Raw genomic sequence first — 19,068 nt, forward strand, 5'->3', positions numbered from 1 at the left:
TCGAGTCGGTGATGCCATCCAAACATTCTAGCCTCTGTCGTCCCCTTCTCCTGCTCTCAATCTTTCCCAGCATCAGGGTCTTTTCCAATGAGTGGACTCTTCACATCAGATGGCCAAAGTATTGGAGTTTCAGCTTCAGCATCAGTCCTTCAATGGATATTCAGGGTTGATTTCCTTTAGATTGACTGGTTTGATCCCCTTGCTGTTCAAGGGACTCTCAAGAGTCTTTCCAACACCACAATTCAAAAGCATCAGTTCTTTGGCACTGAGCCTTCTTTATGGTCCAACTCTCACATCCAAACATGACTAATGAAAAAACCATAGCTTTGACTAGATGGACCTTTGTTGGCAAAGTGATATCTCTGCTTTTTAATATGCTGTCTAGGTTTGTCACAGCTTTTCTTGCAAGGAGGAAGCACCTTTTAATTTTGTGGCTGTAATCACTGTCAGCAATGATTTTGGAGCCCCCCAAAATAAAGTCTGTCACTGTTGCCATTTTTTCCCCATCTATCTGCCATGAAGTGATGGGACTGGATGCCAGGATCTTACATAATTTGTATATGTGTATGTGTGTACATGTGTGTGTGTGTACATAGTTGTGTGATGTATGTGCACATATATTTTTGTGTCACAAGGCAACACATTCTTTCATTGCCCACAGATGCTCCATCGACTCTCCTCACATCATCCTCTCATTTCCTTTCACCTCTGAGGTCTGAAGCCCACGTCCTAGGAGTTCCTGGGCTCTGCCCTCATGTGTGTGTGTGTGTGTGTGTATTCTCCAAACCAGAAGCATCCGTTTTCACCCTCCCCTCAGATCCAGCTGTGGAGTGGACTCCCCAACACGAGGTGTGCCTCCTCTCAGTCCTTCTCATATGTCTCCACATAGACAGACCGAATCACAGGTGGCTCATTTCCACAGCACACCTGACTCCTGGTTGTACTACACCGGCACAGGCTTTAAATGGGGTGGTGCTGGCCCGAGGAAAGAGACTGATGGCAGAAAATACAGACCCGGGGACAATGTTGGTTAGTCTTTTGACAAAGTGAAATGGCATCCTAATGAGGGAAGACACAGAGGTCTTTTCAATATGTGGCTCAACAGGACACTCACATGGGAAAGTCTGAACCTGCCCCACAACGCAGATACAACCAAGGTGGGATGACAACAGGCTAAATGGAAAAGATGGAACATAAATCTGTGAAAAGACAACTTCCGCTTTCCACCAGCCCACCTGCATAAGCCTGGGTCGGTAAAGACTTTGCAAGCTCACACATACACACACACAAAATAGTAACAAAGGAAAAAGTAAATATATGTTAAGTTTTAGTACTTTTATTCTTTAAAACCTATGTTTATAAGAGCCTGATAAAGGCAAACTTAGAAAGGGTAAAGATATTTGAAGGATGCTTATTAAAGACTGATTAAGGAGTTCCATTGAGCAGAAGGCAGAATATCAAATAGATACCACTATACCCGACACCAGGACATACAACTTTACAAAATAAAAAGACCAGCTACCTGCATCAACAGAGATGTGAGACCAGTGGAACTCTAATGCATTGCTGGCGAAGGTGGTAAGTTGACATAGTCTCCTTGGAAAAGCATTTGGTTGTGTGTCCTAAAGTTGAAAATATCTTAAGAGCCAGTAGTAGTTCCTCCCTAGAAAAATATCTACAGGTTGGCATAAGGATGTTCATCTAAGGACATGATCAAAGCTACACTTTGTAAAAGCCAAGATTGTGAGATGACCCCCGTGGCTATCGCTAAAGAATGGATACATTGATCCATGGAGAATATTTAGAAATGCAAACAAGCCCTACAGCTGTATGGCTTAACATGAGTTAGTTTCAAAAACATTATACTGAAGTCAGAAGTAAGAGACCACATGGTCTTTTAATGAAGAAGCAGAAGGAAATTAATATTTCTATGATATTGGTTTGAGTGCAGGCAGGTGGAGTTTTCCCCACAGTTCAGAGCTGACTGGTGAGTGGGGAAGGTGCCTGTGAGAAAGGAATGCAGTGACCGAGGGTGGGGACTGGGGGTGAGCTCATGAGAACACTTCTCAGGTTTCTGACTTGGGGACCTGGACTGCTCCTCAACATTCCTCCAGGAGAATGGGCAGGCGTGCCGGGCATGCAGAAGTTTCTGGTCTGGCTCCCCTACGAGGCCCCCAGGTCCGGTGCAGGCTATGGCTCCCTTGCTTCCGGGCCAAGTGCATTGTCTATGACGTCTTGGTTGGCAGGTCAGGGCAGGGAGATCCTTTTGTGGGGATGTTTGCCTTGTTTTGTGAGCAAAGACCCGCATGTAGGGAAGCTTACCAAGAGGGGGTCCAGTAACCACAGGTTGCAGGGACCGGTCTTCTGCTATATTCCTTGTTAGCATAACTCAGATATCACCACCTGAATAAACATAGTAGGCTTTAGACTCAGACATTTCTGTACATTCTCTTCCTTGAAGTGTCTTTGAAAATATCAAATAAAATCACATCTGCAGAAATTTCTGGAAAGCTCCACCCTTCCCCTCTCTTCCTTTAGTAAACAAAGGGCAAGATAGGCTTTGGATAAATATTTATTCTGGTTATCACTTTTTTCTTTTTTACTCTCAGTTTCTACCCATATGCTTTATTGCCTCAGTTTCTTTGTGGGTTTTTTATTATTGTTGTTGTTTGTTTATTTGTTGCTTTTGCTGCTGCAACACATTTTTTGGCATGTTACTTTTCAGAGGACACATACACTCACACAAACCCTTATATACAGACACACTCGGTGTCACCAGCACTTGCTTTAAGTTGGACATTAATCTCAAAAAAAAAAGAAAAAAGAAAACAATGGACGGACATAGTGTTTACAATAAAAGAGCTTAGAGCCTAGCAGAAAGACAGAGAGGCAAGCAAACAATTAAACCAGAATCAGATAATTACAAAGCAAAAGAGGTGATCATGTGGAATTTGGAAACCACTGCTATGGATAATATTAGTGGAATAAAGCTTCTGTTCCATTGTGCACGCCAACACTGAATCCTTCTTGGCAGAAATAGAGTTTATAAAAGATTGTTCAGTAATTAAAAACAATCAAGTTAATTCTAGAAGCACTGTCTTGGGGAAATGAAATGGATTTTATTTGAAATGTGCAGTAGGATTGAAATTAAGTTATGGATTTGTAAAGTTAAAGACATTGAAGTCTTTTCAGAAATGGCAATCATGCCTGGAATTCTAAAGGTAATATGGTTAGGAAAAAAATTATTTGTATCACTAGGTAAAACACATGAATATGCATGTACATTTTAGATAATTGTTTTATCTAAAAACATACCTATGAGAACTAGATCTAAGGATTACTTTTTTCGAAAAAAATAAGGAAAAAGAAAACAATGGAAGGACATACTGTTTACAATAAAAGAGCTTAAAGCCTAACAGAAAGACAGAAAGGCGAGCAAACAATTAAACCAGAATCAGATAATTACAAAGCAAAAGAGGTGATCACGTGGAATTTTGAATTAACTGTTCTGGCCGTGCTGGGTCTTTGTTCCTGTGCATGGGCCTTTCCAGCGGTGGTGGGCAGGGGCTCCTTTTAGTTGCGGTGTGTGAGCCTCCCTGTGGGGGCTCCCGTTGCAGAGCACAGGCCCTCAGGCGTGTGGGCTGCAGTGGCTGTGGCCCCGGGCTCTAGGGCACCGGCTTCAGTAGGTGTGGCCACCAGGCTCAGTTGCTCGGTGGCATGTGGGACCTTCCCAGACCAGGGATCGAGCCTGTGCCCCTGCACCGGCAGGCAGGGTCTCACCCACTGCACCACCAGGGAAGTCCAGAGGGTTACTTTCAAATTAGAAAAGCCCTTTCATATTTTAACCCTTGCTGATATTATTTTTGTAATTATACCAAAAAGGCCTATTTTTTTTCTGTTTATTTGCACATAGTAATAGTAAAGTTATTAAAAGAAGATTAAATGGGATATTGGTAACATTTTGGGTATGTCTGATTCAATTATAATGAACTTGTATAGAATTTATAAGTAAAAGATATTTATTAATAGCATTCTGGGGGGAAAAAAAACCTATGGTATCTCTAGCTGCTTCTTACAGGCTCAATAAATTAATCAATCAGGTCAGCTTTGTGGATAGCTGTCTGTGATTGTTACTAGCTGATGTAACTTCATATTTAGGGAAGTAGAGTTCTGGTTTCCAATGTTGTAAAATTAATTTTAAGTATTATTGTACTCTTCAGAAAATGTACGTACTTACACGTACCAAAGTTTACATGTATTGTCAGCATGTCCATAAATCCCTTGACTCCACTCCAGTAATGCTGTGCTAGGACTATTGCTATTTCTGCTGTCATTACAGCTGTCTCTACTGCTTTTCCTAAGTCGCTATTGTAATTCTAGTTTGTTTCCTAAAGGCATGAATAGATTCTCTCCTTTAAAACTCATAAAACATTTTTCTTCACAGTATTAATGCATGTGCATTCAATTTTGTGTGTGCTAATAAATCCAGTAATATGCAGAATGTATTACATGGGGAAGAAGGGAATGAGGGCATCTGACTTTCTGAATTTGCTGGAAGCTGGTTTTTCAACTAGTCAGCTACTCTTTCAAGTTTCTCAGAGGTTGGGGACAAATTAGAAGTTAGAGGTTCTGTCTGTGCCTCCATTGACCTGAGGATCGCTTTCATAGAACCGCAAGACTGTGCAAGAGGTTCATCCCTTCACATGTCATCTCACTACAGGATGTCCCAGCGCACTTACCATGAGGCTGTGGACTGCACTGGACATCCAAGATCACTTCTGTGTGGCTCTGTGGGTGGTAGGGAAAGCCTGGAATGCCAGGTGAGGGCATCCTTCCACATACCATGGCCCTCACCATGGAGAGCAGGCCTGGTCTGACACTTAACAAATGCCTAATTGTATCCATAATTCCATAATGTATAAAAAGATGAAGTAGGAAATTTTATTTTGAAATTGAATAATCCTCCTGTCATAGTTACAAAGTACTGAAATTTACTATTAAGAATTCCTGCTAACTAAACTATGAATTTCATTTACATCTATTTTGACTATAAAGAACTGTACCACTTGAAAAGTTCAGATAAACCTTCACACACAAATAAAATTCATATTTATTTTACTCTAAAAAAAAAAAAAAGAAAAAGAAAAATGTGACAACATGAAGTGTGTTTCTTTCCAGCGGTCACCTGCCCAGGCATCGAAGCCCAGCTCTCGGAACACGTCACTTGGAGGCTGGTGTCAGGGTCCCTGAATGAGTACGGAGCGCAGGTGGTGCTGAGCTGCAGTCCCGGGTACTACCTGGAGGGCCGGAGGCTGCTGCAGTGCCACGCCAACGGCACGTGGAGTGTCGGGGAGGAGAGGCCGAGGTGCAGAGGTGAGTGACAGGTGTGTCCCCACCCCCGGGCCCTCCTGCATCCCTGATGGCAGCGGCATCTGCGTTTCAATGGTCTGTCATCTGTCATCCTCTGCATTAGTGGTGTAACCAAATGGCATTTATTTTCATTACAATGAGGAATGTATATTTTTATCCAACATACTTAAGTATATGACTGCTGCCTTAACTGTTAAATGTTAGCTTTTCTTTGTGAACAATCATATTTTACAAACATTGAAATATTATTATAGAATACTCAGATAATTCAAGTCAGCTCAAAAACAAATCCAGGCCTGCGTTTATAAAGATCAGTCTTACGCCATGCACTGACTATTCAAACCTTCTAATTAGCATCTTGGGAGCTCATGCATTTATGCTAAGGATGTTATGTTCTCAAATAATAACTGTCTTGAAAAGGGAGATTATGATTCTCGTAGGTACAAGATAAGCAGTTAAGCTTCTGAGTGGGTTTCATAATAAATATGAATAAATAGAAAAATAAAACAATATTAGTATTGTTCAGAGCTCTATTTGATTCAGACATATTTAATATACAATCTGTAGTAGGATTGTTCACAGGAAATTATCATCACAAAAACAAGCAGTTAGAACAGTGTCAAATTTATAAAACACCCAGCTTAGCAAGAATAAAGCAGAATAAAAATGGGAAAAGGACAAAAGAGACAACACTTCACTGTCTGTGATAGTCACTCTGATTCAGTCTATGAACCTGAATGGGACAAATGGTGATGACGCGCCCACTGATGCTCTTCACCAGGATCACGGAGGTGGATCAGGAAAGGTCCAGACCTACGGAAGCTCAGAGTGAGAGTGGACAGCACCCCTGCCCTAAGCTTATTTATTCATGGGTCCCTCACCATTCCCCAGGGTGTCCTGGTCTGACTGGTTGCCCGGTCACTGAAGGTGCTGAAGTTCTCCACGTTAGACACCTGAATTAGTGAGTGCCCCCCTTCCCGTGACCTCCATCAGGAATCTCAGGCTGTGATTCCGAGAGTCAGGTGTTAAGCTCAGAAGGGGAGTGGAGGAGGAGTCGGGACCTCTGCCTTCTGCTGTTTCAGACTTTCCCGGCCAACATCCTCCGTCAGTTTCACACAGGACACAGGGACGTGCGCACAGGTGCTGACTCACCTTTCGTGGGTGAGGAGTTCTCATAAAGCTCCTGCAGATAGCCAGTCTCGTCAGTTTCCCATCCTCCTTGTTTGTCCTGTGACCCCAAGGTGGGGGTGTGCTGGACAGGGGGCTGCCTTCTGTACCCCAGCCTTGTATACTTAAGGCTCAGATTACCATTCTGGGATGCTGGACACTTACAAGGAGAGCCTTCCATTTATTTATTTACTTATTTTTAATTTAATATTTTGACCCTGCTGCATGGCATGTGGATGCTAGTTCCCTGATTAGGGATTTAACCCAGACCCCCTGAAGTAGAAGCACAGAGTCTTAACCACAGGACCGCCAGGGAAGTCCCTAGTCTTCTATTAATACTTAAAAGAGTGTTTACAAAAATACTGATTATTTTGCTCTTTTTCTCTTTTTTATTTTTTAAATTATGTAAGTATGATAACATTTACAGGAGACTTAGAAAATACATAACAAAGTTACATATAATTCTCCTATATATTAGTTATTTTTAAGTGATAAATTAAGGTTTTTAGTTGGAGTTTCAATATCAACCTCTTAAAAATTAATAGAATGAATATACAGAGAAGTAGAAGAATATAGTAGAACTGAAAATCACTATGAACCAACTCAACATAATTAAGATTCATACAATTTTCACGCAACAGTAGGATACAAATTCTATTCAAGTTCCCATAGGCTGTAAACTAGGAGACACTGGGACATAAGGGACATAAAACAAGGTGCAAAAATGTCATGTTCTAAAGGTACTGAAATCATTGTAGGCTCTGTTCTCTTATCACCGTGGAATTGTGTTAGAAATGAATACCAAAAGATATTTGCAAATAGCTGTCACGTTTTCAAGTACAATGTGACATTTACTAAGAGAGATCTTCAGCTTAGCCATCAAAAGCCTCAATAAAGTTAGACTAGAAAAAACACAGAAGGTGATTGCAGAGGAGAAAGCATTTAAATGAGAAATTAATATCATTACATTTTTAAGTCCCATGTATTTGCAAATTAAATATCCACTTTTTAAAATTAATTTTTTATTGAAGGATAATTGCTTTACAGAATTTTGTTGTTTTCTGTCAGCCCTCAGCATGAATCAGCCATAGGTGTGCATATATCCCCTCTGTTTTGAACCTCCCTCCCATCTCCCTCCCCATCCCACCCCTCTAGGTTGATACAGAGCCCCTGTTTGAGTTTCCTGAGACATACAGCAAATTGCCGTTGGCTATCTATTTTACATATGGCAATATAAGCTTTCATGTTACTCTTTCCGTACATCTCGCCCTCTCCTCCCCTCTCCCACGTCCATAAGTCTATTCTCTATGTCTGTTTCTCCACTGCTGCCCTGTAAGTAAATTCTTAAGTGTCATTTTTCTAGATTCCATATACTGGATAAATGTCCACTTTTAAATGATGAATGTATCTAAGAAGCCATAACAAGGAAAATTAGAAAATATTTGTAAAAGAATAAAAATGAAAAGAGAATTTACCAGAATTTGTTGCATGCAGCTGAAGCTGCTCAGTGCAATCAAATACAATGTGGAGTCTTGAATAAGATATGAAAACAAATAATGGACACTAGAGTAAAATTTTGTGAAATTGGAACAAAATCTGTCCTTCAATTAATAATACTGTATCACATGTTAATTTCTTTCTTTTCTTTCCTTTTTTAAAATAACATTGTATTTCTTTATAGTCTCAGACTTGGATTAGAAGTTTTAAGCCTTGTTTAAATCTTTTTTTTAATCACTAAGATAATAAATTTATAAAATTTTAATTGTAATACTAGATGCCAAAATACATGAAACTATATCAAAGTTTTGAATGAATATAGATTAGAAATCAAGCATTCTATTCATACTAAGTCAACCAAGTGGAATTAAATGTCATATTTTTTTTTAGCTAGGCAATAATCCTTAAATTTTCTAAAATATATCTATTATACATACTATATATGTATATGTATACAAAAGCTTTTCTACTACACTTGATTAAGGTTTGAGAAAGAACAACAATAAAAGAGATGGAGAAATTAGAGAACATAAACTAAATGAAATGGTAGCACTGAATATTAAATAGAAAAAATGAAACAAACTAGATAAAAGTAAAAGATCATCATATAGTCCAGTTGTTTTTAAAACTGACTGCTCTTTAGAAACACATCTAGGGCTCCAGAAAAAAAAAGCAATACCTGGGCATTTGTATTTATATACATCTGGATTTGCAGATTCATGTTGATGTATGGCAAAACCAATACAATATTATAAAGTAAAAAAATAATAATTAAAAAATAATAAAAAGTGATTACAGATTTTTCTATTAAATGGTGGTTCTAATGATATAGAATTCTATTGACCAATCGTAAGACAATGGTATTTAGTCAGTAATATTTACATACTCACAATAGTAAAAGATGAAAAACACACTGATTCTTAAACTGAACCATTGGCAGCCCAGTTCCACTCTCATTTGTGAAAAGAAGACAGGACTGGGCTTTGGCCATCCATGAATTGTATCTCTACCTCCCTCTTTCTGATTTCTCAGAAGTATGTTTTCCCGACTCTTGACTGAGGTACTTTAATCCGCTGGGTCTCATGCTGAGTCCGGTCCGTGGACAGCCACCACCAGGCCCTAGGCCTGAAGACGTCTCCAGGCATCCGGGCCACAGACATTCTCTGCAGATGGTTGGGCGTTCGCTGACTCACCGCGTTGTGCAGGAGTTGTTCTGTCTGACTTTGTTATTCGTCTCCTTTGAATGTCCTTGAGGATGTGCGGCCTTTTCTAAAACCATTGGCTTCCACAGAAATCTTTGCTTGCCTTTTGGTTTGTGTCTTTGTTAGTATCTGTTGTTCGGTTGGTCACCCTGTGGCCAGGGGGCGTGCCTTTTACACTTGAACGTCTGACATCTCTGAAATCAGCTGTGTTTCCTCAGAAAGGCAGGGTGTTTTATGCTCCTCCTGAGTTTTCCTCACCCAAACATGGACTCTGCTCTTCTCCAAGGAGCCCTGCTACCTATTGCTAGGGACGGTACAAGAGCCCAAGCTCTGTGCCCGAGACTGTGCACCATGTGAGGGTCACTGACTTCATCCTTGAAAGCGTGATGGGAGAGAAGAGCAGGGACTTAATGCTGCCCCTTGGAAATTTGACACAGGATTCCATCTGTTTTCTAGGGTAGAGGAATTCTCTCTTTCTGTTAGGGGGCTTCTGGGTTGGTGCTGCCCACCTCGTTAATGTGGCGGGTTTTCTGCCCCCCGGATCTCCACATCTGAGACCCCATTTCCAGCTGCTGGAAAGCTAATGCTTTGTCCCAGTAGTTCTTATTTATAGTCTAGTGAAGCTTAGTAGAGGACAAGCCTAAAATAATTTCGTCACCAGGATATTTTTAACAGAGGCTAAAAAATAGAACAGATGTGGAAACCACCCTCCTTTCTGCTGGTCCACGATCGCATCAGGACCTCCAGGAGGAGGTGTGCTCAGACCTCCCTTCTTACTAACACTGAGGTTTCAAAACATAGTCCAGCTATCCTGAGTGGCTACAAGAGGATCTTTAAATATCATTGCTCAAGGTGAAGTTCATACCACGTTTGAGAAAAGGCATAATGAGAAGATTATAATTAATTGTAAAAAAAATCTAAATCTGACTCAAACCCATGGACATGTGGAAGAGTGAACGCATTAGCAGTATTACTGAATGCGTAAGGTATGACCCTGTAAGAGTATAGCAATCCCAGAAACTAAGAAGTCCTCACAGCTCTCTCAACAACGATAATGTTCTCATCAGGAAATACTCCAGAGCTGACCTTTCCAGATTTCTGATGAGTGCTGTCCCCAGAGCACACATTTCCAGACTGTGTCTGCATGTCTGTTTGAAACAGAACCAGGGCTTTGGGTCTTGGAGTAAAATCAGCATAATTCAAAAGATTGGTCTAAACAGTAAAATTGTCTTCGCTTGAATTTTCAGTAAAGGTTTTCAGATTTTGGAACCAGTTCCCCAAATAGGCCTGAAGGTGTCCTTCACTCTTAGCACCGGCCCAGCCCCGGCCAGGCGCAGGGCGCTGCTTTAGTGGCCCCCGCCTGCCATCCTCTCACTGAGCTCAGTGCACAGCCCTACCTGGCCGCAGCTGGCGCCAACCTTCAGAGGTGAACCAGCAGGGCTCAGAGACCAAGAGAGGTTGGCGGTGTCACCGAGCTTGGAACTGGCAAAGCTGAGTGGGCCCCGGGTGGCCTGCAGCCAGCATGTGTGTTCTTGCTCTTTTCCTTTTACTGCCTCTTATCAGTTCACTGTTAACGAGGACTCAGTCATTTTTAGCTACTTGGTGGCTTTGCCCCAAGCCCTTTGCACATAAAAACTCACTTAATGCAGTAGGAAACTTTTATCACTCCTTTTAGAAGAGCTTTTCAGACACTTTCATTCTCACCTGTTAAATCACATTTAAGCCTCTAATGAGCAGTTTGCCTTGATGACTTTCTGATTCCCACCTCCCCTGAGATTCTGCTGATTTGTGTGTGTGTATGTGTGTGTGCTCAAACATCGATGGATTTTGCAAGTGCAAGGAGTCAGGTGGTATAACAAGTATCTGTAATGAGAGTGACCATTGCACTCATCTCCCCACCTGGAGTGATTGTGTGGCTGTAAGTGGTCAGTGATCAATAATTATGCTGGAACACACATGTAAACTGGGTGCCTATATCTATAATATCTAGTTTTTATATTTTTTTAATTTTCAGAAAGTCTGTACATGTTCCATATAGTCAGCATTTTTATGAAGCTCATGGTCCCAACAAATAGTACATGATAGAAAAAGTGAACTCAGTGCTTCTACTGTAGTGGGCATCCTGGGTTTCATCCCACACATTTTATACCAGTTGATGAAGACTAAACACGTGCCTCAGTTCCTGTTACGCCATGTGGATGTCAGTAACTGGGATGTGATTTTTGTAATTGATATAAGCAGAAAAGGGGACAGAAAGCCAACTCGTTGGACCGACTTGCTTGTAGGCTAAGATATTTGTGTATTGTGTATTTAAAGAAAAGTTTAGCTACTTGTGAGAATGAAAAAATAAATAGCAATGGGTGAAGGAAGGGACTTATTCTATTTTGGATTCCACTTTACAGTTTCAAGTTTTCATTCCAAGGATACAAGAGAAGGGAAATTAAACTTCCCAGGTGATGGGTCATCTCTCTCTGAGATGACACCCCTGACCCCCGGGTTCTCAATGATAATAAAGACTTGAGATTTTGTTGTTTTTTTTTTTTTACACAGAGAGTAGTCTGTGTCAGACCTGCAACAAAGTTCACTCTGTTTCTCTTTTCCTTCTAGTGATCTCGTGCGGAAGCCTATCCTTTCCCCCAAATGGGAACAAGATTGGAACGCTGACGGTCTATGGGGCCACAGCCATATTCACATGTAACTCGGGCTACACGCTCGTGGGATCCCACGTCAGAGAATGCTTAGCCAATGGGCTCTGGAGCGGCCCTGAGACTCGCTGTCTGGGTGAGTTAAACTGTCCAAGGGCGCTGCTTTACCTCAGATCAGTTCAGTTCAGTTCAGAACACACCTCAAAGATGGAAATCAGCAAGACAGAACCTGGTACTTCTCGCCATGAAAGCTCTGACTGAGACTAACTAAATCCCACCTGGCTTTTAATGCTGCTCTTTAGAGTATCACTTCCTCTTTAAGTATCTAAAGGGATTTTTAAAAATCTGAGCAATAAATGCAGGTCACATGTCATCTTAAATGACACACAAAATATTTCATAGAGTGGCTGAAGATAGCACTGCCCTCGAATGCCCTCATGGTTTTAGAATGCACACACACACACACACACACACACATGTTTAAAAAAAAATAGAATGCACAAAAAATAAATTTTAAAATTGTCATATATTTTATCTTCTTAAAATTTTTAAAACTACATTAATAAGTTAATGTGCCATTAATGTCCATCAATGTAAGGACAATGAATTGTTTAAAATAGGGCTTCCCTGGTGGTTCAGACAGTAAAGAATCTGCCTGCAATGCAGGAGACCTTGGTTGGATCTCTGGATCAGGAAGACCCCCTGGAAAAGGGAATGGCTACCCACTCCAATATTCTTCCCTGGATAATTCCATGGACAGAGGAGCCTGGCAGGCTCCAGTTCATGAGGTTGTAAAGAATCAGACACAACTGTGTGACTTTCACTTTTCCTTTGTTATCTTTTTTTAAAAAGTTTTAAATTGCATTAATAAGTGAATGTGCCATTAATGTCCATCAGTGTAAGGGCAATGAATTATGTAAAATAGAAAGTGTGCATAGTGTTAATAATTTGGTCTTCTTTTCCCTGAGGATTAATATTTTCTACATGATCACTTTTTTAAATTTAAATTTATTTATTTTAATTGGAGGCTAATTACTTTATAATATTGTGTTGGTTTTGCCATACATCAACATAAATCCTCCACAGGTGTACACGTGTTCCCCATCCTGAATCCCCCTCCCACCTCCCTCTTCATACCATCTCTCTAGGGGCTTCCCTGATGATCCAATGGTTAAGACTTCACCTTTCAGTGCAGGGGTGCTGGTACGATCCCTGGTCAGAGAGCTAAGATCCCACATGCCTTGTGGCCAGAAAAACAAAACAGAAAACAGAAGCAATATTGTAACAAATTCAATAAAGACTTCCAAAATGGTCCACATTAAAAAAAAAAAACAATCTTTTGAAAGTTGGGTTGGAAGTTTTTCCTTTGAAAAAATTAAGTGTATGAAAATTGCTGAGTAAGCAGCTTAAAGGGCAGCGCTTGTAATGCTTCTTCTGGTCTAGTCATGTCTGCAAGTGATCAGTAAAACATGAACTCTTTGTGACCCCAGGGACTGTAGCCCATCAGGCTCCTCTGTCCATGGAGTTCTCCAGGCAAGGATACTGGAGTGGGTTGCCATGCCCTCCTCCAGTGGATCTTTCTGACCCAGGGATCAAACCCACATCTCCTGTGGCCCCTGCATTCCGGGCAGAATCTTTGCCACTGGGCCACCAGGGAAGCCCCTTTTATAACTGTCCCTGTGATCTTGATAGCTTTGTAACCACTCCAACGCAGTGGAAGTGGGAAGTTTAGGCTTCTGAACCTCTGCGGGCAAGGCTGACTTCAGGAACTCAGCCAGGACCAGTGAGTTTAAATAGTAATAATCCGTTCTTTCCACTGGAGGGAATTTGAAGAAGCACTCAGGAATCTGAAGGAAGTGGATGAAAGTAAAACAGCAGACCAGGAAGCAGGTAACTGATGTGAGAAGGAGGTCCTCATGCTTCTCCATGAAGTGACTTTCTTCCGATTAGCGCAGGACTCGGATCTGTGCTGTTCTAACACAAGGCCTGTGTGTGGGGCCCCTGTTGAGCGTAGTCACTGTAGTTTCAGCCATCCAGGACAGCTCCCTGGGATTTATGTGGTACTTCCTGGGAGGCAGTGCTGCTTCTGAGACGTCCTCTGCTTTCCTGCTTCTGTGATGAGATTGGCTGTTGCGTGGTGCTTCCCTAAGGCTGCGGTGGCTGGGGTAGGTTTTCTCCGTCAGCTGCAGTGAAGCATGTCAGCAAAGAAAGGAATGAGGTGATCCAAGAAATCCCACCTCGGCTCTTAGCCGTGAGATGGAAAGTAAACTCGATGTTCATTTGCTTAGTGGGTCACTGCTCACAAAAGCCTTACTGGTCCTTCCAGTGACCCTGGGATGCTAAGGCAGCAGTGGCCACAGGGAATTTCAGGGGCAGCTTCAGTTTTTGTAACTGTTGCATCGTGGAGCCGGCTTGAGTCTTGTTGATTGCAAGCAAACCTTCACCTGTTTAGTGGCATTCTTCTGATGGAAGGTCAGGGCTTTGACGCAGAAAGGATGAGGTGCGTAGTTGGCTGGATGGAGGTACTCAAAGGCACGGCCTCAGTGGGATGCAGTATGACTGAGATACTTCTGGAAGAGGGAGTTAAGCAGAAAGACAGAGGAAGAAAAATGTGAAGATTATAAAGTATAAAATGATAGTGTTGTAGAACCTGGATGCAGGATATGAAGAACAATGTAATTGGAGGAGGCCAGAGCATATTTAAAGAAAAACAAAACAGAAAAACACACACCTAGAAAAGGATGAGAAATGATGAATAGCCATGTGTGATTCTAAACCAGTGAGTAAAGAATGGGTAAGAAGTCTAAAGATTCTGAAAGTTGTGGACGTAGTCTCAGTGAGACTTTACAGGTTGGAATTCATAATACACAGAATACGACAATGGAGGATAGCTCTTTTCCTGAAAACATGGTTTGCTGATGGGTAGATAATATCATGTAACCTGGCAAGAATATATGTCCACAGGACCCAGAAGACCATGTGAGACACAGTGGAGAGCTTGGGGAGAAGGATGAGCAGGTGGAGAACAGAGTACTGTCAGTGCTGGAGATGCGCAGATAGGGAAAGACCATAACGATGCTAGCTGAAAGACTGAAAATGAATATCTGATGACAGATTTAGGAACCCTTCAAATCAATGATTGGCCAAATAGATTTTTTTTTAGACATAAAAAGGGCTTCTCAGGTGGTGCTTGTGGTAAAGAACCCTCCTGCCAATGCAGGAGACATAAAAGATGTGAGTTCAATCCCTGACTCAGGAAGATCCCCTGGAGGAAGGCATGGCAACCCACTCCAGTATTCTTGCTTAGAGAATCCCATGGATAGTGGAGCCTGGGGTATAATCCATAGAGTCGGAAACCATCAAACACAACTGAAGCAACTTAGTATGTACACATGCAGACATAAGAAAATAATGGAATTAGTATGATATTTTACTCAAAATGAAAAGTAAAATAACTTTAAATGGACATGGTGAGGAGAAAATTATGAAGTTGTAGCACACACAGGACCAGGTGTTTCGGGTAACAGAAGGCTCATTGGTGCTAAGAGATGGCTGAGGCACCGGTATTATTCCTTCAGTTTCTTTCTTGTCCCGTGTGCCTAGCCGGTCCATATCTGGGGTGAAGACTTCAGTTCGGTGAGGTCAAGTGAGCTGCTGAGGACTTGAAATGCATTTGTGGTGAAGGTTCTGGTAACCATGACATGTGAGGAATGTTTAGAAAACTTGTGATCTTCCGTTTGGCTGGGAGAAAAGTTAGGAGGTAATTAATAGCTATTTTCAAATATTTAAAACAGTTGGTGGGAAAAAATTTAAAAATAAAATTCATTAAACACATCTGCTGAGGGCAAGGACCAGGGTTGCTAATGACATTAGTGATACATAATTCTATTCATTGGTTTGAAATACCAGATGTGCATACAGAAAAATAGTTTTCAGATTCAATATAGGAAATATTTTCCCTTATTTATTCTTCAACAAGTAGGATCTGTCCAAGAATGTGATGAAGACTTCCTGAAGAAGTGTTTGGCCACCTGGCAGATGTTTGTGTGCGGCTCCATTGGACTCTGTGCTGTTTTGATTCTATACCCAGCATGCTTTCTCTATCATAATACAAAACACTTTGGCAAGAGCATTTTTTCAAGTTGTGGTGAAGTATCTTGTTTATTTTTAGAGTTTCTAGAACAAAAGAATTCCTTTGCTTGAGATTCTGTTTCACGTGGAGCAGGCATCCTGTTTCTAGCTGGGATACAATGGTTATTTCCAGTGATTTCCAGCAGGAAAGAACATGCCAGATTCCTTATGATCGTGGCAGCAGAAATGGCCAGGCACATGCATGGACACTGTCACAGTGGGAGTCTCGCGATTGTTAACAGTAGGAGAGCTGGATTTAAGAAGATGAAGGATGATTTCCTTTGTTCAACATCTGAGAACTGAACTTGTGCTATATTTGAGGTCCCTTGCCAGAATTCTAAGCTAGAACTTTTGAGGAAAGATAGAATAAGGAAAACTTGGCAACCCTGTGTGCAACCATGATTAGAGCTAAAATTTAGGCAAAACGCTACCTGTGAGCATCAGAGTGCATTTTTCTAAAGGGTTTGCCCTTGCTTAATCAGTGCAGCATCTCTGCTACAAGCAGAGTCTTGCCAGGCTGGGAATGGCCCAGGATGTGTTCTCATTCACCAGCTGCTGTGCAGCACTCAGCATCTCCCTGGGCTGCAGAATTAAGTGCCAAGAAGGCTGACCCCGTATCTACGCATCAGGTAGCTTATAATCCATCAGGGAAGCGTTACAGTCCCCATGCTCCCTTAATTACCCTTGCTTATCTTCCCTGTGGTAGCTTGCATTAAACTCAACAGAGAACATGCCGACTCCACCAGGTTGTCCATTTGTAATCCAGGTCTCCTATTGCAGGAACCACATTAATCTTTTAAGACCATTGATATCATTTAGCTTTTTCAACACATAACAACCCGTCATGACTTTCACTCTCTTACTTCTTTAGTCTGTAGCCCTCAAGATATCAGTGATAGACTGAGACATTTCCTCCGCAAAGAACATTATCTCTTTTTCATTTGATTATTTTGCTGTTATTGGAGGTAAGTTTGCATTTGCTGTACTTTGATGACCTTTGATACACTTTGATGGGGAGATGAATTCTTTTGTAATGTGATATCATGGTGACATCTGAGTGGCTGAAATAGCTATTAATAGATGACATGATTCAGAATGATATTGTAGACGCTGCTTTTCCATAGCTGAGCTTCCCTGGTGGCTCAGAGGTTAAAGCATCTGCCTGCAATGCAGGAGACCTGGGTTCAATCCCTGGGTTGGGAAGATCCCCTGGAGAAAGAAATGGCAACCCACTCCAGTATTCTTGCCTGGAGAATCCTATGGATGGAGGAGCCTGGTGGGCTACAGTCCACGGGGTCGCAAAGAGTTGGACACGACTGAGCGTATTAGAGAATAAAACCAGAAAGGATTCAAGTACCTTGTGTTTTGTGACACATCCATGTACAGATTTTTAATAAAACAACTGGTTATGACAATGCTTGTATTGCAGCAAAAGATATTAGAGGAGAAAGATTAACCCCACCCTCCTTGATCCTGGTATAAAACTGATCTTCTGTCTAAAATTTAGGCTGTGTGATAGTCAGGGGAGGTAAACGATTTGGAGCACTCAGTGCTAACTCCACAGCTTACATCTGTGCTGTTGGTGGCTCGGAAGTGAACAGTGCAGCATTCTCCCCAGCCACAGGCACTTCTGTCTGTATTTCGGAATGTTGTCTAGTGATGTTCATTTAACTCCTCAAGAAACACTGCATAGGGTAGGAAGTTCATAGGAACTTCCTATAACGAATTTATACTCAGAGTGTGTGTAAGGAATTTTTCAGAGTGTGCCAAACTTTTCTATAAGGAATTTATAATCAAAGGAATAAATAAGATAAAAACCCACTATCTTTAATAAAAAGTTGAGATTAATGAGTGGCAGGGGAGCGATCCACACAAAATGCTTCCCATATTGGGGGTGGGGGGACTTTCATGAGCAGAGGTGTCTCCAAACCCACAGAAACAGACTTGAGTCAGTCATTCCAGGAGTAAGTCACCCCACAGAACTGGGGACAGCTGCAGAGATGCAGAGCAGAGGGGCAGGCGGTCCTCAGGGAGCTCTGTGTGGTCCCGTGGTGCTGAGGGTCAGGGACTATGGCAACAAGATGTGGAAGGAATCCATATCCTTTCAGAGATGCCCCTCTGGATCAGGCAGGGGCTCAGAGGTGGTGCAGAGGCCAGGACCCTGCTCTAGAACTCATAGACTAAAGGTGGAGAAGAAGAGGTAAGAAAAACTATTTCCATTTTCTGCGTTTAAGACAAAACAACCCTCACCATATGGTATTGTAAACAGATGGTCCTAGAGGCAGAGTCTCCTTCTGCAGGGAAACCTAAAATAAAGGACATATTTAAGTTGAGTATTGATTCTTGCCTGGGAAATCCCACAGACAGAGCTTGGTGGGCTGCAGTCTATGGGGTTGCAGAGTCGGACACGAAACTAAGTGACCAACGCTTTCACTTTCAGAGTGTGCCAAATAGAGACTTGATACAAATGTATTCTGAGGCAAAGGGACCAGTCTTGGTTGTTGGTGTTACTAAGGGCCCTGAATGTCGTCCAGCTCATCACACCCCACCTGCCGATCATTGCAAAGATTCAGGCACCTACTACAACACTATAGTTTCTCTGATTTCCACAAAGATACTCAAGGATACCCCCCAAAATTGCTCATTAAGAGAAAAAAGTCTCATTTGTGGGAACTCAAGTGTGTTCCCTCATGAATATGTCAGATCTAGAGATTTAAATGCATAATCAGTGTTTCCTGCTCAGCCATTAGCCTGTTTTCCACACATAAGGGGATCTGATCCATCTGAAATCTCATGACCATTTATTAACACTCAGGTGGAAGTTTGTAAACTGGCTTTAAAAGTCACCACCAAATAGGCCTTTAGCCCCCCAGCTGGAGTTGCTGGTGGAGCTGGCAGAATGAAGCAGACTGCATTTTCAGTCTCCTGCAGGTACAGCATAGTTGTAATGCTTCTTATTTTATTTTCAGCAATGAGTGCCAGTAATCACAAAGCAAATACAGAGGCTGAAAAACTTGGTGTGCAGATTTTGTAAAAATGTGTGAATGTATTCACTT

The 19,068-nt window shown here is 41.7% G+C and overlaps 1 protein-coding gene across 1 annotated transcript in view; it reads left to right on the plus strand.

Annotated features, from left to right (window-relative positions):
* CSMD1 (CUB and Sushi multiple domains 1) overlaps positions 1 to 19,068 on the plus strand; it is a 1,675,023-nt gene that overhangs the window by 1,592,205 nt on the left and 63,750 nt on the right. The window contains exons 51-52 of the mRNA XM_068971399.1: positions 5,179 to 5,373; positions 11,844 to 12,017. Of these exons, the coding sequence (XP_068827500.1) occupies positions 5,179 to 5,373; positions 11,844 to 12,017 (369 nt within the window). The remainder of the gene's footprint in view (positions 1 to 5,178; positions 5,374 to 11,843; positions 12,018 to 19,068) is intronic.

The sequence above is a fragment of the Capricornis sumatraensis genome, chromosome 4 (genome assembly GCF_032405125.1).
Source record: "Capricornis sumatraensis isolate serow.1 chromosome 4, serow.2, whole genome shotgun sequence".
NCBI lineage: Eukaryota > Metazoa > Chordata > Mammalia > Artiodactyla > Bovidae > Capricornis > Capricornis sumatraensis.